The sequence below is a fragment of the Melozone crissalis genome, unplaced genomic scaffold (assembly GCF_028551555.1).
Source record: "Melozone crissalis strain CALT ecotype California unplaced genomic scaffold, PUWL_Pcris_2 ptg000041l_1, whole genome shotgun sequence".
In the NCBI taxonomy this organism is placed as follows: domain Eukaryota; kingdom Metazoa; phylum Chordata; class Aves; order Passeriformes; family Passerellidae; genus Melozone; species Melozone crissalis.
Window position 1 is genome coordinate 3,670,146 of NW_026535819.1, and position 25,754 is coordinate 3,695,899.

Genomic DNA, 25,754 nt, shown 5'->3' on the forward strand with positions numbered 1-25,754 from the left:
TTTTTTACTCAACTCCAATTAAAATTTTTTTTTTGGTGTTGCCACCTTCACTTTGAGCTCTTGGGGTGTAAATGAATTTTATCTCTGTTCTTTGACTGGAGCCACTGGGAACTGCAGCAGGGGGGTCAGATGGTGCTCTCCTGGCCGTGTTTGCTCTCTGGCATCCAGCTGACAGCTCCAGCCAGCCCGGCAGCCTGCGAGTCCCTCTGGCCCCAGCTGGGCTGTTTGTTCTCTGCTGGGCACCCAGCCGGGGAAGAAAAGCAGAATTTTCCTCCCTGCTTTGAATTTCTCTGCTCTGCCACGCTTTTTGTCTTGCCTGGGAAGCAGCAGAGCCACGAGGAAGGGGACAAGGAGGGGGAAAAAGAGGGGGACAAGGAGGTGAGTCTCTCTTTTCTGTTGCCTTGGGCTGGCTCTGCTCGCCTCCAAGTGCTGGTTAATATTTTTTGCAGCAGGGGCCAAGGGGACGGAAGAGGAGGAGGAGGAGGAGGAGAGCATCAGAGGAAGGCAGGGGCCCCACCATATCCTAGGAGGGAAAGGCAGCCCGGAAAGAGCCTTGCTGGTGAGTGGTGCCTGGTGGGAATGTGCCGTGGGCTGTCACCCGAAGCTTGGGGGGACACTGGGGGGACATTGGGGGCTCTGGTGGCCACGTGGCAGCAACAAGGGGTGTCAGAGGGGTCACACTGATCCCTGATCCCCTGCTCATGGCTGTGGTTTGTGTAGGGGGGTCTGTGTTGGCCCCACTGCACCCTAAATCTTTGTTCAGGAGCAAATCCTGAGCCGAGTGCTCAGCCAGGACCCAAACAGGGGTTGCTGGACAGGCCGGACCTGTCCCTGTGTGTCCCCCTGCAGCCACTGCCCCACCCTCTGATCCAGGGCAAGCCTGGCACCTTCTGTGTGCCCAAACAGCTCCTGAAATCCTGTGGAGGGGAAAAATAGTGGTTTTTGAGGCATGAGCAAGCACAGGGTGCTGTGCACTGGGAATTCCCAAGCCCCTTTTAAGGGAGGGTGTTTGGGAGCTGCACACAGGTACAACTGGGATTCCCCTGCTGGAAAGGGACCCCAGGATGTGCCCAGGGCTCGCTGAGCCCCTGCCCAGCGCCCAGACACGGGCAGAGGGTGCAGCAGGGGCGCAGCCAGGGATGCAGCGAGGCGCTTTTGGGATGTGCAGGTGGCGATGTCCTCGCTGAGCCGAGCCTGGCGCGTCCCGCGCTGGAGAAGCCCCCGGCCCTTCAGCAGCGGCCCGGGCCCCACGGCCAAGAAGAGCGTCCCGTACCAGCAGACGCTGCAGGAGCAGGTCCCGGGCAGCGGGCAGCCCAGCCGGGCCCCGCCGGCCTCGGCGCAGGTGGTGGTGGTGGGAGGCGGCAGCCTGGGCTGCCAGACCGCATATCACCTGGCCAAGATGGGGATGCGCGGGGTGCTGCTGCTCGAGAGGGACCGCCTGACCTCGGGCACCACCTGGCACACCGCGGGTGAGTGGCGGGCACTGCCCGGGGATGCTCAGGGTTTGGGATGGGCTCTGTTTGTGGGTTTGTCGGCTGAGTTTGGGCTGTAAATGCTGAGGATTTCTGGTTTTCCTTCTGCCATAATATTTTTAAATCTAGAATAAATATAAATATAAACAGATATATAAATTATATATATTTATATAAAAATATATATTTTTATATACATAAATAATATATATTATTTATATTAAAAATATTATATATATATTATATGTTATATATTTTTAATAATAAAAATATAAATATATATAAATGTTGTAAATATACATAAAATATATTTATATTTTATTTATATACATATATACATATATACATATATATACATATATATACATACATACAAATATACATTTATAAATACATACATAAAATATATGTAAATATATAATATTTTAAATATCTAGTATATGTATATTAATAGAAATATAATATAAATGTAAATTGTAACTAATATAATAATATTATAATATAGAATAATAATATATAATATTAATATAGTAGTATAATATATAGAATATAATAATACCAAAATGTAAAATATTAATATAATATAATATAATATAATATAATATAATATAATATAGTATTATATTATATTATATTATATTATATTATATTATATTAATTTTTTAAAATTTCCTTTTTCGTCCCCAAGATTTATGTGGTTGCAGAAAAAGGAAATACTTTATTTCCACTGTTTTCACCCCCTTTTTAAAGCCACTTTTCTATGGCAGGGAGCTATATAAGCTTTTTAAAAATTTTTTTCCACACTTCTGTGGCCCATCCACTCCATACCCCCTTTCTCCCATTCGTTGAACACCCAAAGAGAACAGAAACAGATGGTTTGTACCATTCCCACAAATCCACGAGATGGAGCACGAGCCCCGCAGGGTGGCACAGGACACACGGGGATCCCCCATCCCTGCATCCCTCTCCGTGTGACGGGGAGGTGACAGATCCCTGTGTCACCCCGTGTCCCCCGCTCGCAGGGCTCCTGTGGCAGCTGCGCCCCAGCGATGTGGAGGTGGAGCTGCTGGCACACACCAGGGACGTGGTCAGCCGGGACCTGCCGGCCGAGACCGGGCTGCACACGGGCTGGGTGCAGAACGGGGGGCTCTTCATCGCCTCCAACAAGCAGCGCCTGGATGAGTACAAGAGGCTCATGTCGGTAGGGAGGAGCCGCGGCGTGCAGGAGGGGAGGGGTTTTTGTGGTCCCTGAATGTCCCATCCTTCCCACCTGGACAGCAGGTCCCTTCCAGAGCAGGCTCCTGACTTGTGTAAGGCAGCCAAAATCTGTCAAACTCCTCCAAAGTTGGCAAAATTAAATCCAGCCTCGGATTTTTGGTTGTTTAAATAGTGGTAGCATAGTTTCCCCCATTTTTCCAGCTGCACAGGCAGCTTGAATTCAAAAACAGGGTTATATTCCCTGAAGTCTGAGCATCACTCCTTGCTGGATTTAGGGTTTGGGAGATAAACTTGTCCTGGGATTCTCCTCCAATGTCGGAATTCAGGACATTCCTCTGCCTGTTCTGGATTGCCCAAACCCCTGCCAGGGGCCTCAGATACCCTGGCACAGAGCCCAAGACACCTGTGGTTTTGATTATGACCCATGAAGCAAATTCCCAACCTTAGATGAAGATCTGCAAGCCACGAAAGCATAAGCAGAATAACAATAATCAGTTTAAGCAGAATAACAATAATCAGTTTGTCACTCCTTCAGCAGCAAGAGGTGACCAAATCTTTTGTTCCTTGCCTGATCTCCTGGTTTTCCTGTCCCCTGGCAGCTGGGGAAGGTGTATGGAGTGGAGTCCCACGTGCTGACCCCAGCTCAGACCAAGGACCTGTACCCCCTGATGAACGTTGACGACCTCTATGGCACCCTGTATGTCCCCAAGGATGGCACCATGGACCCTGCTGGCACCTGCTCCACCCTGGCCAGGGCAGCGACTGCCAGGGGCGCTACGGTAGTTCCTTATTAGTAATTTATAGTAATTTTAGTATAGTAAAAAATTGCTTAGTAATTTATACTAAGCAGAAGGTGAGGTGCCTTCCTTACTCTCTCCTTTCCCAATAGGGCAGAGCTGCTCCTGCAGATTTGGGGCTTTCCCAAATTATTACTAATTAGTAGAATTAGTAATTGATGCTAATTATAACTTTAGTAGAGTAAATATACATACTTTAGTAAAGTAGAACTTTAGTATAGTAAAAAAATACTTAGTAATTTATACTAAGGTGCCTTCCTCACCTTCTACTTTCCCACTAAGGCAAAGCTGCTCCTGCAGATTTGGGGCTTTCCCAAATTATTACTAATTAGTAGAATTAGTAATTTATACTAATTTTAGTACAGTTAAATTTAAGTATAGTAAAAAATGACTTAGTAATTTATACTAAGCAGAAGGTGGGGTGCCTTCCTCACCTTCTCCTTTCCCACCTAGGCAAAGCTGCTCCTGCAGATTTGGGGCTTTCCCAAATTATTACTAATTAGTAGAATTAGTAATTTATACTAATTATAACTTTAGTAAAGTAAATATATATACTTTAGTGAAGTAAAACCTTAGTATAGTAAAAAATTACTTAGTAATTTATACTAAGGTGCCTTCCTCACCTTCTCCTTTCCCACTGGGGCAGAGCTGCCCCTGCAGATTTGGGGCTTTCTCAGGGGGGGTGTTGTCCTCTTGTTTGGGTGACAATGACAAAACTGGCAGGAACCACAAGATCCAGGGAAAATAGAGGGTGGAAAAAAGGCCTTTAGGAGCAGGACAAGGTGCTCAGGATGCTGCTCAGGTTCCTTTCTCCCAGCTTTGGGGGCTGCATGTCAGGTGAGTTGGGCTGTCCCCCTGCCCTGTGACCCTGCTGTGACTCTGCCCCCCTTCCTGTGCCACCAGATCATCGAGAACTGCCCGGTCACGGGCATCCAGGTGAGGACTGACGATTTTGGGGTGAAGAGGGTGCATGCAGTGGAAACAGCCCACGGCACCATCCAGACTCCCTGCGTGGTGAACTGTGCAGGTACAGGGGACGGGGCACAGGGCAGGGGTGGGACAGGGGCAGCGGCCACAGCTCAGCGGTGGCTTTGCTCCCGTGTGCAGGAAAGTCTGCACCAGCCTGTGGCTGTGCCCTGCAGCTGTCTGGGGATGCAGAGGAGCTCAGCATGGGCTTGTTGTCTCTGCAGGAGTGTGGGCACGGGCCCTGGGCCGGCTGGCGGGCGTGCACGTGCCGCTGGTGGCCATGCACCACGCCTACGTGGTGACCGAGCGCATCGAGGGCATCCAGGTCAGTGCTGCCCACTTCAGCTCAGCTCCTCTGCTCTGGGGAACAGGGCTGGAGAGGCAGAAACACCCCTGCCCCTTCCAGGGATCCCCCCAGACCTGTGGGAGCTCCTGATTGCTGCCAGGTCAGGCTCTGCTCTCAGGGGAGTGCACACCCTCAGCAGGGCTGTCAGATCACCTTGAACGGAGTCAGATTTAACATTTAACGAGGTTACAACTGGCAGGATGGTTTTTTTCCCCTCAAGATCTCTGTGTTTGGTGTCTGATAGCAGCATTCATAAAGATCTCAGCCCTGGCAGGCAGAGGTGTAGCTCTCCAAGCATTTCTAGACTGCCCCTATAAATCTGTTCCTGCCATCTGGCTGCAGAGAATTGCTTGGGAGTTGAAGGAGCCTTCATCCTCCGAGGCCCCAGTGCACTGAGGGTGACACATTAATTAGTTTCCATCCTGCTGACACGGTCTGTGCCTGCCCTTTCAGCACGAGGGGCCTGGTTGTGAAAAGTGCTGTGGACCATGATTACATTTCAGTCCCAGAGACTCCACCGTGCCCTAAGCAGCAAGAAAGGCTCCAGAGGAGAGGCTGCAGCTCACAGACCTCGCTGCCTCCTGCTCAATCCACTTAATTCCACTTGTCAACACTGCTTGCAGTAGGCCCTACACCGATTCCTCAGTGTTATCTAAATGTTTTCCCATCCATTATTCACAAGAACAAATCCCTCATTCTTCGTGCACCGCTGCCTGCGCCTCGAGCTGCTGCATCCTCCTGCAGGGGCGGGTGGCAGAGGAGTGATGATTGCTGAGCTAGGATCAACCCCAGGGGCTGCTCCCCGTCCCCAGGGCACCCCTGGGTGCTGCTCAGGTCTCTGTGTGAGCTGCTCTCCCATGCTAGCTGGGTGCTTTCCTCTTGGGGTGCCCAGATTTCAGTGCTGAGGGAGCACCCATGGTGCCATCATGTCCCATCCCTGACAGGTCACTGCTGCAGGTGCCCACCTTGTGGACCTTGCTGGGTGCCACAGGGGTGTCCCCATGGCTCTTGGCCTCCTCTGACCCCTGCACTCGCCCTGCCCATGTTTCAGAACATGCCAAACGTTCGTGATCACGACGCCTCGGTCTATCTGCGTCTCCAAGGCGATGCCCTCTCCGTGGGTGGATATGAGTCAAACCCCATCTTCTGGGAGGAGGTGAGTGCAGCCTGGGGGTTTGCTGGGGGAACCAGGCAGTTTCCAGGGAAGCCACCTCAGGGGAGTGGGCGCAGACACAGCCCCCAAATTCTGCAGGCACCAACCTCTGGTGGGGAGAGCATCTCCCCTTTGGGGCTGTCTGTGGCACAGATATGCAGTGCAGAGACAACAGGAGAGACAGAAGTGTGCAATCCTCCTCCCTGTTTGATGGTGTTCATCCCTCTATCCTTAATTCACACTTCAGATTTGTCTGGGTTGCTCAAGAAAATCCCAAAATCCCAGAGATTCAATGCAGCCTCAATTTATCTTCTCTGAGGCTGTCAGAGATGAGGTGGTCTCAAACAGTCAGCCGTCCTCTGTTCTGTGCCCTGATTCTTGTTCCTCCTCTTTAGGTATCTGAAAAATTTGCTTTTGGCCTCTTTGACCTGGACTGGGATGTTTTCATGCAACACATTGAAGGTGCTGTCAACAGGGTGCCAGTTCTGGAGAAAACAGGAATTAAATCCACTGTCTGTGGGCCAGGTAATGTGGCTGTGGTGACCACTGTGGTGGCCACTATGGTGGCACTGTGGTGGCTGGGTTTTTCTGAAGATCTTGCTAATGGTAAAGGGAAACTTTATAACCTGGGGAGAAGGAAAACTCCCTGAATGCAGAGAAAGTGCTGCTGGTCTGGCTGCAGTGGTGGCATCTTCCCAAGGGGTGGCTTTCCAGGCCTAGCGTGGGTGGAGAAATAGAATCACACATTCAGAGACACAGTGAATGGTTTGGCTTGGAAGGGATCTTCAAAGATTATCTAATTCCAGCTCCACTGTCCATTGTAGGGACAACTTCGACTGTTCCAGGGTGTTCCAAGCCCCATCCAGCCTTGCCTTGAACACCTCCAGAGATGGGGCAGCCACAGCTTCTCTGGGCACCCTGTGCCAGGGCCTCCCCCACCTTGCTGTAAATAACTTCTATCTTATAATTTCTTATCATCTTAATGATTTCTTATCATCTCAGTTGTACCTCTTTGAGTTTAAAGCCATTTCCTTGGGGAGCTGCCTACCTTCATTTAGTCTGGTATTAAATGGATCTCCAGCTGATGTTGTGGCTGCTGGACTGGAAAATTAAGAGGCAGATGTTTTTAAGCAGTGGCTGTTATTTTACCAAGTGTTATCTCCTGTAATTATTTTTATTACTTGCTCCTGGTCTAGTGAGGTTAGATTTACCCAGATTTACATCCCTGGTGTGAAGTTAAAGCCATCCCTGCAGTGGCAGCTGGAGGTGGTGGCAGGTATTGAGCCCGAGCCTTGCACACTTGGTTTGGCCTCAAAATCCACTATATACTAAGAAGTGAATTATAATGAAAGCCCTTTTTGCTGAGGCACTTAAAGGGAAACTCTTTGGGTTGCATGAGGGGAAAGTAGGGCGCATCTTGTGCCCTGCAGCAGATCAAACATGACTTGTACAAGGTGGAGACCTTGGCCCTGGGTCCAGTGGTTTGATTGCACTTTGAGCAGAGCAGAACTGGCTGCTGGTAGATGAATGTCTCCTCTTAGTCGTACAATAATGTCATTTTCCAAGGCTCAGCTCTCCTGCTTTTCTCCCTCTTGATTGAAGCCAGCAGCCTGTGGTGGCTGAGTCATGCTGGGCTGATCAGATGGCAAAGGCTTTGTCCCCTCTGCTGTGGTCACTGTGCCAAGGTCCCTGCAGCCCTCGCCACCCATCCCAGGGCAAAGTCAGCTGTGCTGGCAGGGCAGGTGCTTTGGCTCCATTAACTCCCTGAGTTTGTGGCCTGGAATATTTGCACAGGGATAGTGGCACGTGAGGAGCTGCTCTGGTGACAGTGGAAATATTCTGGCTCTGTTCCTGCCTTCTCTGGAGCAGAGGGATCAGGGGACATGAACTGGGCATTGCTAAGTGGAGAAAGACCACACAACTCAGTTTTCCCTATCTCATTTTACATGGATGGATGGATGGAGCACCATCAAACAGAGAGGAGGATTGCAGACCTCTGTCAGGGGCTTGCTGTCCTGCCTGGTGAGGATTTATAGAAGGATTTCCATGGCTGATGGCTCAGTGGAATAGCACTGGCAGCACTGGAGCAAGAGAGACAACCCCAGCCCTCCCTCAGCTGAACCAAGTGGCTCAAAATTATGGAATCTCCCAGCAGGAATTGACAAAGGTGGAATACACCATAAGGAAACAGGGCCCAGATTTAAAATGGCAACAAACAGATCAGTGCAGCCCCCTTGTGTCACCCTGTTTTTTTAAGATTTTCCAAGCTTTCTGATGTTGACATTTTTGTAGTGAACTTTCTCACGCGCTTTCTGTAAATAACTCATTGTTTTGCATTCCTTTATAGAAGAAGAAAGTTGATAGACTGTTAGTTTGACCAGTGTCACCGGATAGGTGTCACTGTCACCCTCCCATCCACTGCCACTCTTGGAAAACTATAAATGTTACAGTTAGAAAATAAACTTCCCTTTTCTTTCACTTTGAGAACAGCGGTGTGCGCTTGGGTTTTCTCGTGTCCTATAGCGACACCCTTGTCTGGTGGATTGGGAAGGAAAAAAGAGCCCTCACAGTGCCTTGTTCACCTTCTCTTGGGGAATTCATTTTGCTTCCCAAATTCTCAGTCCAACTCCAAACCCCTGTGCTGGGCAGTGCTGGGTGTTGGTGCAACTCTGGCCCCACTGATCTCTCTGGGAGCAGGACGAGCTCAGCACAGGAGGAAAGCTGTCTGTAAAGCGTGTGAGTGTCCCCAGAGAGTGTGATCCCCCTGTCCTGGCCTCGCTGGCACGTCCCCTCTCTGCTTTCCAGAGTCATTCACAGCTGACCACAAACCCCTCATGGGAGAAGCTCCTGAGGTCCGAGGGTTCTTCCTCGGCTGCGGCTTCAACAGCGCCGGTAAGAGAGACCTTGAGGGGTCATCCCTGGGGGATCCTGGCATTCCCCAGCCCTGCTTGGCCTGCTGGCCCTGTCTGCACCCTGCCCTGTTCCCCAGGGATGATGCTGGGAGGTGGCTGCGGCAGGGAATTGGCTCACTGGATCATCCACGGCCGGCCGGAGAAGGACATGTACGGCTACGACATCAGGCAAGTGACCCTGCTGCCTCCACGGGCACCCCTCACCCCTGCTGCCCCTTGGGGGTGCTCCCAAGGCAGGGCTGGCATCAGGAATGGCTGTCCAGGCAATGTGCGTGTCCCTCCAAGGAGCTGGAATCAATTACAGGCAGTGGCTTTAATGAATGCACGCGTGGGGTTGATCTCGTTTGCCTCATTGCACTCCCACACAAACAGCTTCCATCAGGCACAGGGAGATGGTGGTGGTGGTGGTGGGGAAGGACAGGGTAATTATGTTTGGGTTTTGTTGTTCAATTAGAGCCGTGCCTAATCCTCTAAGTTAATAATCAGGGGGATGATTTCAACAGCACAAAGATTAGCTCAGCCCCCCTCTGCAGCACCACCAGGGCTGGGAGATGTGACCGTGCAGATGTTGGCTCAGTAATTGCTTTTGACTTGCTTGATTGTCCTTGATTGGGTTTGGGCTTTCTTACAGCCTGTAGTGACAGCAACCACCTTGTGAGGGACAAAGCTTTGAAAATCTCACCTTGCTTTAGTGGCCAAGCTGGTAAATGTTGGCTTGGGCAGGGAGTGAGTGGCCTGCAGAGATGGGGGAGATGCCTCCAGCTGCCCCCTTCCACCAGGGATGGGGATGGAGAGACAGAGAAATCCCAGGCTGGGTGCTGGGTTGGCACCAGCACAGCCCCCCTGACCCCAAGGGACCCCAGCCCTGCTCAGAGCAGCCAGGGGCTTTACACCCAACCATCTCCCATGTCCCATGTGCCCTGTCATCAAGCTGTCAGTCCCATTCCTTCTTTTTGGTGACAATTACCAAGGTCCTCTTTAAATAACTCCCTTTTCCACACATTTCAATATTTATCCTCTCAGAACATTTGCTTGTAAATATTTCATCTGGCAGCTGTTGCCTGCTTGCTGCTGTCAAAAATTCAGCTCGTTGGTGAAGGGGCTGAGGCTGATGGGGCAACCAGGGGTGCTGGTGACATTCCAAGTGTCACCTTCTGCCAGCAGCTGCTCTCACAGCTCTTGGGGAGCATCACTTGTATTCCTTGCAGGGCTCAGCCCCATGCCCTGCCCCTCCTCTGCCCCCAGTCAGCAAGGAGGGAAGCTGAAAGTATCATTTTAAAAGTCCTTTAAAATGGAATTTTGTCCTTCATGCCCTGCCTGGCTCCCTCTCTGCAGCCCTGGGAAAGGTGCCACTTGTGCCCAAGGCTGTTTCCCAGAGTTACAGATCTCTGGGATTAACAACCTGACTGTGGGCTGAGCTGGCACACTCCTTCAAGGAGATTTGCTGTTTGAAAGATGGAAATACTTCAAATGAATTGAGGATATTTTGGATTTTATTTTTATTTCAGTGTGGAGAGATTTGTGTGAAAAATATAAGGAATGTCCAGGGCTCATTCCCTCATCAGGGCTGGGTTTAAACCCTGAGGCTGGTCCCATGTTGAAGTGGGGCAGAATTAACCTCAAATTTCATTTTTTTTTTCCTATTTTCTTTCCTCAACAAGGCTGTTTTCTGCTCCCAGTTGCTCTGGGGTGGGGCAGCTCCTCTGGTCAGCACCGTAGCTTGGCCAACACCAAGCCCTGTTTTGCTTCTCTGCTCCTACCCACAACACTGGAGCAGGAACAACAACTTTACACCAGCAGCTTCATCCGCACCTGTGTCTGGTCCAGAAGGCCGTGAGCTGGTGGGCTCATCCAGATGTTTCCATGTCCTCGCCTTGCAGGAGGTTCCACCACTCCCTGACCGACAACAACCGCTGGATGCGCGAGCGCAGCCACGAGTCCTATGCCAAGAACTATTCCGTGGTGTTCCCCCACGACGAGCCCCTGGCAGGACGCAACATGAGGAAGGACCCCCTGCACGAGGTGAGGACAGGGCCTGGGCTGGCCCTCACAGCTGCAAAAAGGAGCTCACAAGGAGTGGCTGCAGCTGGGTAGTTCCCCAAAGTTTCTGTGATGCCATCCGTCTGTTCTGGGGAGATCCTTGCCAGACCCCAAAGTTCACTGTGAGGGTTATGGGGCCATGGGTGGTTTAATGCTCAGAGAGCCTGAGAATTCCCATATTTAGCTCAGCAGATGTGGGTTAAGAACCTGGTGATGATCACTGAGCAAGGGAAAAGGGGAGAGGAGAGCTCTGAGGCTGAGTCCATCCCAGGGCAGCTGAGAGGGCTGAGGGTGCTCACAGGAACCTCCTGCCCTTGCTCACTGTGTCCTGCTAACAATTTAGCAGCACTTTCTCCCCAGAACAATGTCTGTCATTGTGGAGTGAGGCTGGGGCACAAGGGAGGAGGGATGTGCCTCTGTGGAGGTCTTTTTGCCAGCACCCCCTAAGTGGTTTTGCTCCCTGGAGCCACCAGCCAGGCTCCCTCCTGCTCCAGCCCCTACCTCACACAAATACCCACAGGTGAGCACTCTCAAGATGCAGCACTTGAGACAAAACCCCAATTCCCAGCATTTTGCTGCACCAGCAGCTCAGAACCCCCCAGATCCCTCGAGAAACTCAGCTTGGCTCAGCACCAGAGCCTCATCCACTGCCAGCCCCAGCCCCAGCCCTGGCAAAGCCACATTTCCCAAGCCTGTTCCTGCTTCCCTCTGATTGACATCACACCATTCCTCTTCCAACTGGAGGGCAGAGGCTGGAGCAGTAATACAGACACCCCTGCCCGCCAGCCCCCGGTGTTTGCTTGACAGCTCAGTTGTTTTCTGTCACTGAGGATGCAATTTATTTTTTAATAGCACGTCTAATAAGTGATGCCCACTTGACTGACAGGCTGCTATTTATCTGTGCAGCTCCAGAACATGTGCTGTGTTTTATAAATAGGCACTGAATGATTTCTGAGATGTTCAACAAAATCTATTCTTTTCCGAACTGAGGCTCCAAACAAGAATGTCTTAATGGATCCCTAATTAATTGCGTGCAGAGAGGCTTTCCTGAGAGCTCAGAGGAGGGTTGAGAAGGTTGCTGTATAAATATTAAATGTTATTATATAATTACTCTGTAAACATGGTGGGGAATCTTGCTCTCTGCATGTAGCAACTCTTGGTCAGCAATTTGGGTACTCCAGGGCAGGTTTTGGTGGGGTGCACAGCTGCCTGTGGCTTTCTCTGCCTCTTGAGGAAAATATCCTGCCAGAGTGGGACAAAAATCAGGCAATTTTTAGTTTTGACACTGTTTTAAATGACATTTTGGCGGATTTTGGCTGTTGATAGCCAAACCAAGGGGTCACAAGTCTGGTGTTGAGCCCACATCTGCACCCGAGGAGGGCAGCCTGAGTGCTGCTCAAAAAGCTGGGAGAGGAATTTTTAATAAAAAGCTGATTGTTCCCATTTCTCCTGTGCAGGAGCTGCTGCAGCAGGGCTGTGTTTTCCAGGAGAGGCACGGCTGGGAGAGACCTGGCTGGTTCAACCCTGGGGGAGCAGCCCCGGTAAGAACAGCTGGGGTTTTGGGGGGTCCTCAGCCTGGAGAGACCAGCTGGGGTAGGACCCAGCACCATGGGTGGGGATCCATCCCTGAGGGCAGGGATTTTGGGGTGGGGACCCCTCATCAGGACATGGATGCTGTGGGGGGATCCATCACTGTGGGCAGGGATGTTGGGATGGGGATCCATCACTGAGGAGAGGGATGTTGGGATGGGGATCCATCAACCTGGGCTGGGATTTTGAGATGGGATCCATCACTGAGGGCAGGGATGTTGGGATGGGGATCCATCACTGAGGGCAGGGATTCTGAGGGGGGGACCCATCACTGAGGGCTGAAATGTTGGGATAGGATCCATCAATAAAAGCAGGGATGTTGGGATGGAGATCCATCACTGAGGAGAGGGATGTTGGGATGGAGATCCATCACTGAGGAGAGGGATGTTGGGATGGGGATCCATCAACGTGGGCTGTGATTTTGAGATGGGATCCATCACTGAGGAGAGGGATGTTGGGGTGGGGATCTATCACTGAGGACAGAGATGTTGGGATGGAGATCCATCACTGAGGGCAGAGATGCCGTGGACCCATCCCCATTGGCAGAGATGCTCTGGTAGGACTCATCCCCATGGGCAGGGATGTTGGGGTGAGGACCCAACCCCATGGACAGGGGTATTGGGATGGAGATCCATCCCCGTGGTGATCAGGGATGCCAGTGTGGGCACCCACCACCACAGCCATCTTCCAGGAGGGGGGTGAATATTCAAAGGAGTCTTTTGGCTTCAGCCTCACCTCCTCCTCCACCTGTCCCCCAGGTCCTGGACTATGATTACTACGGGGCCTACGGCCATGAGCGCCACAGGGACTACACCTACAACCGCCTGCTGGGGGACGAGTACACCTTTGACTTCCCTCCTCACCATGATATTGTGAGTGGGGCTGACAGCCCCTCCTGCCCTGCCAAACCCCCAGCCAGCTGGGGGACCTGGAGGCAGCAGAATTTGTGCCCCATCGCTGCTCTGGGGGATGCTCGGAGGGAGGGGAAGCTCCAAAACAGAAAAAAATGTCCCAAAAATATGAAGAGAAATGTGTAGCCCAGGCTCAGAAATCTCAGGGGAGAGGCCATGGGAATTATGCTGCTGCTTTCCTGAAGTGTTGAGAGCATTTTGGGAGAAAAAGTCCAATTTGATAAAATGTGGGTGTTATTGTTGATAACTGTCACTGAGGTAGCGAGGTGAGGAATGGGATCAGGCACTCGGGATGGCCTGTCAGGCTGGCTCCAGCAAATTCCTGATTCTTTCAGGAGCATTTTGAAGCCTTTAAAGGCACCAGGAGAGTCTCCTGGTATCGTTTCCCGTTACGTAAATGGTTTAATTTGTGTTTCCCTTTGTGAGCTGAGAGCATGGCTCAGCCTCAGCGCTGCTGTTTTTGCTTTAATTGCAGATCAAGAAGGAATGTTTAACGTGCAGGAATGCCCTGGCTCTCTTTGACATGTCTTATTTTGGGAAATTCTACCTGGTTGGACCTGAAGCTACGAAAGCAGCAGACTGGCTGTTCAGTGCTGATGTGAGCAAAGCCCCAGGTACAGCCTCAGCTCCTCCTTTTGCTGGGGAGATCTCACCCCAAAACAACCCAGAAAAACCCAGACTGGCTTTTCCTCTCAGTGCTGCCTTTGCAGAGGGTTTGGGATGAGGCTGCTCCTCCTGTCCTCACCACAGCCTGAATTCTGCCTTGTTCACACAGGGGCTTGAGACTTTTAATCTCAGGGTCGCGGCTTCGTGCCCTAAGTTGGGCGCCAATATATTGGAATTAAATACCAATATAGCCAGGTGGGATGTGCCTGGGCTCGTCTGGCCCTTGCTGCTTGACCAAAGGCGGCAGCTGGGGTGGTTTCACCTGAGAGACACCTTTGGCTGGCTGGATGCTGCAGCAGCTCAGTGCTCTGAGCTCAGGGATGAAGGAGGGAGGTTTCCTCTGGCTCCAGCTGTGGCTCACATCTGGAAGTGCGATGGGTACTGGAGTAAATGAAGCACAACCCTCAAACAAGCCAGCTGTGGTTTGTTGTCCCCTTTTCTGAGGCTGGGAAGCAACTTTGGGCATTTCCAAGGGTGCAACTTCATCTCCTCACACATTACAGGATAAAAACCATCATTCCTTTCCCTGTGCCGGTGCTGGGACACCCATGGTCGGTCAGGGCACAGCCAGGATGGGTGATTTAATGCCAGTGACACCTTTTCCTGCTGCCCAGCGGCCTGTACCAGGCTGGCTGCTGGGCTGATGATGATGGTGCTCCTGTGTCCTGCAGGCTCCACTGTGTACACCTGCATGCTGAACAGCCAGGGCGGCGTGGAGAGCGACCTGACCGTGAGCAGGATCAGCCCCGGGACCCCGGGCTCCCCCCTGGCCCCTGCCTTTGAAGGTAAAACCCTGACCAGATGCATGGAGCAGCTCTGTCACCCTCCCTGAATTCCCAGGTTTTCTTGCTGCCTTTTCAATGCACACAGTGAATTTTCCAGTCCTGGGCAGGTTTGTCCCAGCACTCCCTGTCACGCTGGAGGGGCTGCAGGCACAGGGCTGATTGCATTTTCCTAATGGCAGCCACCTGGCTTTTTCCACCTCCATCCCCCGGTGCCTGTAACCCGATTATGGCCCCTGTCCCCAGGGCCCTGCACTGCTCATCGCTGTTATTGGGTTTGTCCAGCCCTGCCTGGCAGCTCTGACCTCTGTCCCAGCCCTTATCAGCTGCAATTAAGGGGGACTGGAAGGCAGCAGAGCAGCCCTGGGGGCAGGAATGGCATTAGGCAGCTGCGGAGGAGGAGGATGCTGAGCTCCGTCTGGCCAGGCACAGGGTGGCCACAGAGCCCTGTCACCATGCTGTGTCACCTTCAGGTGTGCCATGGGGCAATGTCACCATGCTGTGTCACCTTCAGATGTGCCATGGCAATCTCACCACCTTCAGGTGTGCTATGGGGCAATGTCACCATGCTGTGTCACCTTCAGGTGTGCCATGGGGCAATGTCCCCCCCCCGTGTCACTTTCAGGTGTGCCATGGGGAACTGTCACCATGCTGTGTCACCTTCAGGTGTGCCATGGCAATGTCACTGTGTTTGTCCCAGCAGTGTGGGGTGCCTGTGATTTTTCCCTCCCTTGTGGGAGGATCCTCCCTCCCTCCTGTCTGGGACACTGGCAGGGGAAGCAGGGTGGGAAGTGGCTGGCAGAGCCGCAGCTTTGGCGGGCACTGGAGGTGTTTAATCACAGCAAAGTCTATTTTCCCAATTACAGTAGGTGGCTGCACTCATTATCATTATGACAGAATACCGGAGAGCAATTTCGTAGTGGCAGGAAAGACAGAGGGAAGATTGATTACATATTAATCAGCTCTCAAACACCATCCCTGGGGATTTTTCCACCCAGGATTACTGAGGAGATGAAATTCCTCCTTGCATACAGTGGGAACTGTACTGTAGTGGTTATGGGCTGGTCACTGTGGCATTCCATGCTCTCACCTGTACCCACAGCTCCCTCCACCCTTGAGGGTCTGTTCTGTGCTGGAATAAAAGTGCAGATGTTTTTGCTGTTGTTCTCAAGGAGTTTTTTCCTGTGATGCTCACACACACTTTCACTGCTAATGGCCATTTTCACTGTGCTGAGCCCCACAAAAAGCAGAGCCCCAAAGCTTTCCCTAATCCCCCAGCTCTTTAACCCTTTTATTGGCAGCCCCAGCCAGGGCTGTGCAAGCTGGAGATGCTCAGGGCTGCACTTGAGGCTGTGCAGAGCAGAACCAGCCCTGACAGACTGCCCGGGGCTGTGTTCCAGGGGATGGATATTACCTGGCCATCGGCGGGGCTGTGGCTCAGCACAACTGGTCCCACATCACCACCGTGCTGCAGGACATGAAATTCCAGTGCAAACTCCTCGACTGCTCCGAGGAGCTGGGCATGATGAGCATCCAGGGCCCGCTGAGGTGAGAGGTGTGGGCTCCTCCTTCCCTGCAACCTGACCGGGGAGGGAGGGATAGAAGGAGGGATAGAGGGGTGGAGAGATGGAGGGGAGGGATGGAGGGGTGGAGAGAAGGATGCAAGGATGGAGGGAGGGATGGAGGGATGGAAGGAGGGGTGGAAGGAGGGATGAAGGGAGGGATGGAGGGGCAGAGGGAGGGATGGAGGGATGGAAGGAAGGATGCAGAGATGGAAAGAAGGATACAGGGGTGGAGGGAGGGATGCAGGGATGGAGGGATGGAGGGAAGGATGCAGGGATGGAAGGAGGGATGCAGGGATGGAACGAAGGATGCAGGGATGGATGGAGGGATGCAGGGGTAGAAGGAGGGATGCAAGGGTGGAGGGAAGGATGGAGGGATGCCGGGATGAAGGGAGGTTTGCCTCAGGTGCAGGTCCCCGTGTTGGGCAGGGGTAGGTGTGAGCCCCATGACACTGATGCTGATGTGGCTGGGGTGTCACCCCGCTTCCCATGGAACTGAAATTTCTTTTGAGGCTCCCACAGCACTGCACATCAGCCACCTCAGCTCAAGTCTGTCTTGCCAGCAAGATGAGGAGCAGGATTTGGGGATAACCCTCCCTGCTCCCCTTTGCTGTCTCCCCACAGCCGTGCTGTCCTGCAGGAAGTGCTCGACACCGACCTCAGCAACGAGGCCTTCCCCTTCTCCACGCACAAAATCACCACAGCTGCAGGATGCCAGGTGGGAAGGGGCCCCTCCTTGAGCTGCCCGGGGAGCTCTGGGCTCTGTGCACCCACCAGCCAAGCACAGAATCCCAGACTGGTCTGGCTGGGAAGGGACCTGAAAGATTGTTGGATTGCACTAAGTGGTTTCTTTAGTGTTTCGCACTGGGTTTTGTATTTTGGAATAGTATACAAAAGATCATCTTTTTCCACTCCCTGCCATGGCAGGGACACCTTCCACTGTCCCAGGGTGCTCCAAGTCCCATCCAGTCTGGCCTGGGACACTTCCAGGGATCCAGGGGCAGCCACAGCTGCTCTGGGCAAGCTGTTCCATCTCCCTCTGTTGGGAATGTGTCTGAGAGGTTTTGTTGTGTTTTTTGTAGGAAAAGGCCAAACCCCAGAGTGAGAAAAGGGTGTTTCCCTGCCTGACTGCCTGGCAGGTGCCATCCTGCTCTGCCAGGGGTGGCACAGCACTGAGCCTGGGGAAGGGACAGGGTGACTCATGGCTTTGCAGCGATGCCACAGGAATGAGAGATGCCTCCATGGATTAGGGCTAGCCCTGGTGATGAGATCTACCTGACACTCCAGACACTTTCCATTTCCCCCTCCTCATAAAAAGCAGGGACAATTTAATGCAAAGCCTGTCAGGTACTGGCAGCAGGGACTGGGCAGCCTGGGAGCTGCTGTTTGATCACAGGAGAAGCCTGACAGCCCTAAGCTTCCAGTACAGCACACATCATCCTGCTTCTGCCCAGCCTTCAGGCCTCACACATGCCCTGGAGCTGTTGATTGAGCTTGAACACCCCAAATAGAAGAGCTGGTGACCATGAAGTGTCATTTTTCTCAAAGGAGAAATGTCCTAGGAAAACCTGCTGCTGGAAACTTTGGGTATCAGGGAGAAGCTTGAGCAAGGTTTCATGGAGAAACTCTGAGTTCTCAGTGATGTTTATCCCATGTGGAATATTCCTATGGTTGCAAAAACATTTTGAAGAGAGGGTGGGATTTGTACGTGCTCCTTTCCATGGAAGCCTGGGCAGGCCATGGTCCCAGAGCATCCCTCTCCTGCTGGATGAGCTGGATGGGAGCAGGGACCATGCCCAGAACTCTCTCTGCTCTCAGCCTGGAGCCTGGTGGGGCATGAAGGAGGTGAAGGTGAAGCAGTAAATCTCATAAAAGGCAGCAGGAGAGCCAGGAGCTGCAGCAGGCTGGATGTTAAGGAAATTGGGTTAAGCCACGTGTGGCCACTTTTCATTCAGAATTAAAATGGCTTTAATTCTCCTGCAGCTGCCTGCTGAAGAGATTGCTGCTAAATCAAATTAGAGCCTCTTGATTTGTGAGCAGCAGCCTGGCCAGGCCTTAAGGTGGTTTAAGTAAGGCACAGATCTTGCCCAAGTGAGATGGATCTCCCAACCATTGCCATCAATGCACCCTGGGTGCCCAGCAACTCAACCCACAGCGAGTTCAGTGTCCCTTGGAAGGCCTGGGGAATTCAGAGCCAATCCACTGGTGCAGGTTGTCCAAAATTCTGGATTTTAGTCCTCATTAATCCTCCCCACACCCTCCCCTGTCAGCCTGTAGCAGGCTGATATCATCTTGTAATAATCTGCTTTTGCCCTAAGAAAGGTGTGGAAATGTTCCTGTCTCCAGGAGTGTGATGAGTTTATTTGCATTTCACTTCAAGTTTGTTATAAATAATCCAGTCCTTCAAGGAAGATTGAGCTGGCAGAAGTTTTGTGGATTCTTTGGAGTGTGAATTCCCTGATGGACAGAGAGAAAAGCTCTCCTGTCTCAGGGGTGTGAGCTGGGAGGGGACTGGACCACCCTTCAGGAGGTTTCCTTTGTCCCACTGGACAATGAACACCAGGGACTCCATCCCACGCTGGAATTGGAGTGGGAGGATTTCTCAGGGCAGCAGGCTGAAGCCTTTGCTGATATTATCACCTTCCAGGGGGATTAAACTGAACCCAGCATCTTAAAAAAGTTATCACCGAGATTTTCCTGCATTAACTCAGTAGTTGAACAAAATCAGCTGGAGTCAAAGGAGAGTTCCAGCAGAGTTAATGACTCTGGAAATTATGGATTGGTTTGTGAGTTTATATATAGAGTCTCTCATTGTATGGAACAGCAGAGAAAGGTCTCCCTTTGAATCTCATTGCTGGAGACAGGGAAAAATTCAGGTTTTCATTTTCCATGGTACCTAGAATGCTTTTGAATCGCTGCACAAAAGCCCAGGGATGGATTCAATTCCACAGCTCCAGCTGGAAGGCCTGTTCCTATGGGAATCCAGCAGAGCTGCTGAGTGCAGCCCTTAGCATTCCCACCCTCCATGGTGGGATGTGAGGGGCTCACACACATCCCAGTCCCTCCCTGTGCTCAGCTGACCACTGCCTGATCACCCCAATTTTCCAGGGTTTCGCGTTTTCTGTGGGCACTTTGCTGGGATGCTGATTCCCCTGGAGCACTGGTGCTTTGAGAGGAAGTTTCTCCCAGGAGTAAGTTGCTCCTGATTGTAGAGAGCGCTTTAGCTGCAGTCCCATTCGGGGTTAACGAGCCGGGAAGTTGCCTGTCAATCCCCGGAGCATCTCCTGCCGCAGTGAAGATGGGAGCTGGCTTGCGGCAGCCTCTTCTCAGGCTGTTCCCTAATTAGATGACACCTTTGAGAAGAGGAAAAAGCTTGTCTGAGCCCCTTGTGCCCGTGCTCCTGGGGGAGGCAGTGCCAGCCTTTGTGCCTGGCTGCAGGGCTGTGCCAGGGACAAGGGCAGGGCTCAAAATAAATTCCCCATCCTGTGTTCCTTCCTCCTCCCCACTCCTATTGCAGAGGTTAAGGTTTCTCACCATTTAAAAATTGTAAATTCAGCTTGAGGATGTGATTTTGGTGCTAGGGGAAGCAGGAGTGGATTTGGGCTCCCAGCCGTGCCATGCTGGCAGCACAGAGCCCAGGCAAACCTTGGGCACCTCTGCCTGCTTTGGGCAGCAGCTGCTGGTGTCTGTTTGCATTTGGGATTAGAGAGCAGCAGCTCTGCTTGGGGCAAGAGCTCAGCAAATGGCAAAATGCAGCTTCTGCCCCTGCCCCAGCCATGGCCAGGCCAGCCCAAGGCCACCAGGGCCAGCCTGGAATGTGTCCTGAGCTGGGGACAGCTTTGTTACCAGCACAGATCACAGTCCAGAGAGGAACTCTGGAGTTAATATCTCTCCCAAAGGCAGCTCTGTGTCTGCAGTGGATGTACCCAGAGGGATGAACCAGAGGGGTTTTATGGGGGAGGAAGTGGAGGAACACAATGGGATGAATCAGAGGGAGAGGCAGCTCAGGCTCCAGGGCTGTCTGCAGGGAAGGTGCCTGAGCTGGGCCGGTCCCAGCTGGCCTGGAAGGCTTTGGGAATGGAGAATGTTCCAGAGGGACAGCAGGAGGGTGCCTGGGTGAGAGGCTGGTGGAACACAGGCAGGCCAGGCTGTTCCCTGGGACTGCAGCCAGGCCCCATCCCTGGGAATGAGGCTTCTCTGGAGAAGCACCGAGTCCCCTGTGCTGATCTGCTCATCCCTCCCTGGGGCTTCTGGCGTTTGGTGTGGAGCTCGTGTGACAGCTCAGCTTTGGGACACAACCCTGAGCATTCCCTGGTGGGACTGGGAACGCCCAGGAGCCTTGAGTGCCTCTGCTGTGGCAGCACTGTCCAGGAACATGCCTGTGGCAGGGACAGCAGTGATGCAGTGCCCCAAAAGCAGGACAGTCCTGCTGGGGACAGCTTCCCTGTCTCAGAGGATCAGCAGAGGGAGACAAAAGCTTGGCTGGAGCTGGAGCATCACATCTCACCCCGGCCCTGGAGTCTGCAGGCAGAGGATGCTGCAGCAGCCACCTCTGCCCACTGGCACTGATGGTAGCTGGTTTGAGGTACCAGGCTTAGGATGTCCAGAGCTGAGGAATTCACTCTCAGCCTACAGCAATGGTGAGAGGGCCCTGACGAAGGAGGAATGATGAGGAGGACTGCATTGATATCAGAAGGCTCATTAATTACTTTATTATACTATATCAATCTGTACATCTAAAACTGGATCTGCCAAGCACTCAACCCTGCACACAACTGCACAGAATCTCATGACTGTCACCCAACAGTCCCAACACACACTCTTGGCCCTGACAGGCCAAGAAAACAAAACACCATCACTGTGGGCAAACAATCTCCATGTTCATTCTACTTTGGCACAAACACAGGCACAGCAAATGAGATAAGAATTGTGTTTTCTTTCTCTGAGGTTCAGAGAATGTGAATCCCAGAAATATTCTTGGGAAGAATTGTGCCTTGCTTTTCTCTGTGAAGAGAAATGTGGGGCTACATGAGCCTGTCTTTGTGCAAGAGAGGAGAGCCCAGAAGTGCCTTCCACCACAGTTCCCTGGGGTAGGACGGTCAGGATGGACAGAGACGAGAGATCTCTGCAGCCAGGTCGTGGAACTTGGGGTTTTATTGCAAAGGGCCTGGGTCCAGGGCCCTGCTGGGAGTTGCCAGGCACAGCTGGAGCAGGCCTGAGAGAAGAGAGGGGTAGAGAGGATGAGAGACTAAGAGGGTAAGAGAGCGAGGTTCCCGTTACAATACAATAAACCTTCTTCTGTGTTGAATGTTGTGATTCTCACTAACCAATCTAGTACAAGATGCAAATCCTATAGCATTTACATACAGCCTATAAGAATCATTACATTACCATACTGTGTTACATTTTAAAACCTAAAAACTCCTCTTTGGGCCCCTTCTGCCAAGCTGTAGGGTCTGCTGTGACCCTTGGGCCTGTCTGCAGGCAGAGGATGTTGTTCCATCAAAAGGGGATCACCTTCAGCTGGCCACACCATTGTTTTCCAGTTGTTCAGTAACTGAGGTATCTCAAAGCTAGCTTTCATTTCAATCTCCCTTATAGTTTCCATATTCTCCAAATCTTTTGCCAGGCAATCATATTTATAAGGCTTTCCTGTTCCATCTTCTCCAGCACCCAGGCCAAGCTGGCTTTCCCCTGACACGGGAGCCTCTGCCAGGCTGCCCAGCCCAGCTGCAGCCTGGGGATGTTCCCCTCTTGCCTTTGCAGGTCCGTGCCATGAGGCTGTCGTTCGTGGGCGAGATGGGCTGGGAGCTGCACGTGCCCAGGGCTGACTGTGTGAAGGTTTATCGGGCAGTGATGCAGGCAGGAGCGCGGCACGGCCTCGCCAACGCCGGCTACAGAGCCATCGACAGCCTCAGCATCGAGAAAGGTCCTTGTTCTCCTCCCAGCAGAAATCTCTGCTTCTCTTGCAGAGGGGGGAGCAGGGCAGGGAGCTTTTCCTCAGCTTTGGGGTGGGTTAGTGGGACTGGAGGTGGGGCAGGATCTCAGAACGCTAAGAATTCCCCTGTGGGCTCTTCTCCAGGGTGTTTTATCCAGGTTAACAAAGGGCAGTGGGTGTCCAAGGGGCAGGGCTGTGGTGGTGTTCGCAGGATGAGGGAAGAGATGAGAATCTTGACTCCATGTTTCAGAAGGCTGATGTATTATTTTATGGTTAATATAATATAATACAATACAATACAATATCATATAATACAATACAATATAATATGAATAATATATTATATTATATATATATTATTATATATATTATGATATAATTTTCAATCCCTGATTTTAATTTTTTAAACAGGGGTATTATATTATATTATATTATATTATATTATATTATATTAATACTATATTAAAAGAATAGAAGAAAGATTTCATCAGAAAGCTGGCAAAGAAAAGAACAGAATGATAACAAAAGCTCATGACTCTCAGAGAGTCCGAGCCAGCTGACTGTGATTGGCCATTAATTAGAAACAACCAACATGGACCAATCAAAGATGGGCCTGTTGCATTTCACAGCAGCAGATAATTATTGTTTTTCTTTTCTTCTGAAGCTTCTCAGCTTCTCAAAAGAAAATTCCTAGCAAAGGGATTTTTCAGAAAGTATCATAGCAACACAGGAGTGCTGTGCCAGGTCAGTGGGTGACCCGTGCTGGCTCCTGCAGGGTACAGGCACTGGCACGCAGACCTGCGCCCCGATGACACCCCGCTGGAAGCAGGGCTGGCCTTCACCTGCAAGCTCAAGTCCAGCATCCCCTTCCTGGGCCGGGAGGCTGTGGAGGCACAGAAAGCCAAGGGCATCTTCCGCCGCCTCGTGTGCTTCACCACCGAGCAGTGAGTACACACCTGGAGGTATTGCAGATGGGGCTGGAGGCACTCTGGGTTCAGCAGGGAGAGGTGAATGAGCAAATTCCCTGTTGGATGTTCAGTGGGAGCTGCAGGAGGTGTGAAAGGGTTGATCTTGTTCCACCTGGAGGTTTTGCAGATTCGGCAGAGGTTTTGCTGCAGGAGGTGTGAGGGTTGGTCTTGTTTCACCCAGAGGTTTGCAGGTTGGGCTGGTGGCACTCTGGGTTCAGCACGGAGAGGTGAATGAGCAAATTCCTTGTTGGATGTTCAGTGGGAGGTGTGAGGGTTGGTCTTGTTCCACCTGGAGGTTTTGCAGATTTGGCTGGTGGCACTCTGGGTTCAGCACAGAGAGGTGACTGAGCCCGTGGGCAGTGGGAGCCCTGGCACATGGGCTGCCCTGGGGCAGAGCCAGAGCCCTGTGCCCCATGGAGGGGCTGTGCTGTGGCAGCTCTGCCCTTTGCCTCGCAGGAAGGTGCCCATGTTCGGCCTGGAGGCGGTCTGGAGGGACGGGCAGGTGGTCGGCCACATCCGCCGGGCAGATTTTGGGTTTGCCATCGACAAAACCATCGCCTACGGCTACATCCGAGATCCTGCAGGGGGCCCGGTGAGTGCAGAGCCCGGGGCTGGCTGTGCCTCCACACACCCACTGCTGTCACCTGGGCTGGGACATGGCACAGCAGCTCCCTCGTGTTCCCTGGGCAGGCTGGGGGTGAGGGTTTGGTGCCAAAGTTGGTGTCACTGTCACCGTCTGAGGTCCATGCACGGCTCAAGTGCTGCCTCAGCGGTTAATTGCAACCAAATATTTAATTGCAGTAGCAAATTCACTTATGTTGTAGGGAGCAATGGCCAATGGGAGCAGAGCAAGGTTTTAATTAACCCTGGGAGGCTCCTGGGTAATCAGTCAGTGCCCTCATTTAGCAGCATGCTTTGGGGACAGAGGTTGGGTGACATCTCCAGGGACCTTTTCTCTGCCAACCAAGAGCTGTGTGTGGGCTGTGATTCCTGCTCTTGCTTGCCTTGGCTTTTCATCCCTGCAAGAGTCCAAGGCAAGTGGCTTTGTGGGCCAGTTGCCCCTGGGAACCCCCTTTTCTCCCAGTGTTGAATGTTCCTCCTTTTTCCTTTTTCCTTTTTCCTTTTTCCTTCTCCTTCTCCTTCTCCCCTCCATTTTCCTTTTCTTTCTCCCTCTCCCTCTCCATCTCCTTTTCCCTCTCCTTTTCCCACTCTCTTCTCCCTTTTTCCCTTTCACCTCTCCTCTCTTTTCCCCTTTCCTTTCCCCTTTTTTATTTCCATCATATACCTCCACAAGGGAAAAAAAAGAAACCTAAAATTTTCAAACCCTGATTTTTATTTTTTTTTTTAAACAGGGTGCTTTTAACAGTTCTCATCCCCCTTTCCACACATCCTCTCGGGACGGCAGAGCCGGGTTTTCTGCAGAGATCAGATGTGTGGGGCGGGTGGGAGCTTGCCCAGGGGTGGGGCTGGGATGCTGCCACCCTATAAGGTTTTTTCCATGGCTCTGCCTCGCAGGTTTCCCTGGATTTTGTGAAGAGTGGCAGCTACGAGCTGGAGCGGATGGGAGTGACCTTCCCGGCCCGAGCTCACACCAAATCCCCGTTCGACCCCGACAACAAACGTGTGAAGGGCTTTTACTGAGGGCTGCTGGGCTGCCCAAAGGGCAGAGGAGCTGCGGGCTGAACTCTTGGCCCCTGCCGGCTCCAGGGTCAGCTGCAAGAGCCGGGAAACCTCCTGGAACACCCCGAGTCACTGTGGGTCAAATCAAGGGGAGAGAAGGAAGAGATTCCAAAAAGTGCAAAGACTCTGCTGCTCTGTTTGCCCAGTGAAGCGGGGACACTGCAGCAATTATTCTTTTCCATGGGTTAATTGGCCTGCAAACAGTGTTTGGTCTCACTGTGTGTGAAGTGGTGTCAATTTTTGACTGTGCTGAAAACTCTTTCCCCCCAAATGTAGCCTGGAAATGAATTTTTTTTAAACTAGCTCAGTTGTTGATACAGCTGGAGCCTCTAAACGGGTCCTTTGCTGTGTCTGTCCCCACTCCCATGGGTGTCACCTCATCCTGGGGGCTCTGCTGGAGTGGGGATGTGGAGGGAAGGGGCAGAGTGCAGGGACATTGCCCAGGCTCACACTACGGGTCCCTCTCTGCAGTGCTGTTTGTGTTTGTGTGTCATAATCATGGAACCATGGAGGACCTCAAAGCCCGTCTCATGCCATGGGTTCCATGGGCAGGGACACCTTCCACTGGCCCAGCTGCTCCAATCCCATCCAGTCTGGCCTTGGACACTTCCAGGATGATTTTTCTGTGTTGCTCCTGGCACAGGCTGTGGTGTAAGGTGGCCAGGGGGGCACTGGCCCCACAGCTGCCCTTGGCCCCATCCCCTGTTCCCTTGTGGCTTCTTCCCAAAGGTCACCTTGGAGGTGGCTCCTTTT

The 25,754-nt window shown here is 52.1% G+C and overlaps 1 protein-coding gene across 1 annotated transcript; it reads left to right on the forward strand.

The window, feature by feature from the left end:
* Positions 1–1,174: 1,174 nt before the first annotated feature.
* SARDH (sarcosine dehydrogenase) lies at positions 1,175–25,404 on the forward strand. The gene is made up of 20 exons (XM_054284272.1): positions 1,175–1,469; positions 2,495–2,673; positions 3,290–3,469; positions 4,391–4,514; positions 4,678–4,778; positions 5,851–5,955; positions 6,348–6,477; positions 8,758–8,844; positions 8,942–9,032; positions 10,745–10,886; positions 12,362–12,445; positions 13,253–13,366; positions 13,881–14,019; positions 14,743–14,856; positions 16,254–16,401; positions 17,040–17,133; positions 22,182–22,344; positions 23,129–23,297; positions 23,778–23,913; positions 24,837–25,404. The coding sequence occupies exons 1-20, from the start codon at positions 1,175–1,177 to the stop codon at positions 24,960–24,962; spliced, it is 2,721 nt and encodes a 906-aa protein (XP_054140247.1). The 3' UTR covers positions 24,963–25,404.
* Positions 25,405–25,754: the final 350 nt, after the last annotated feature.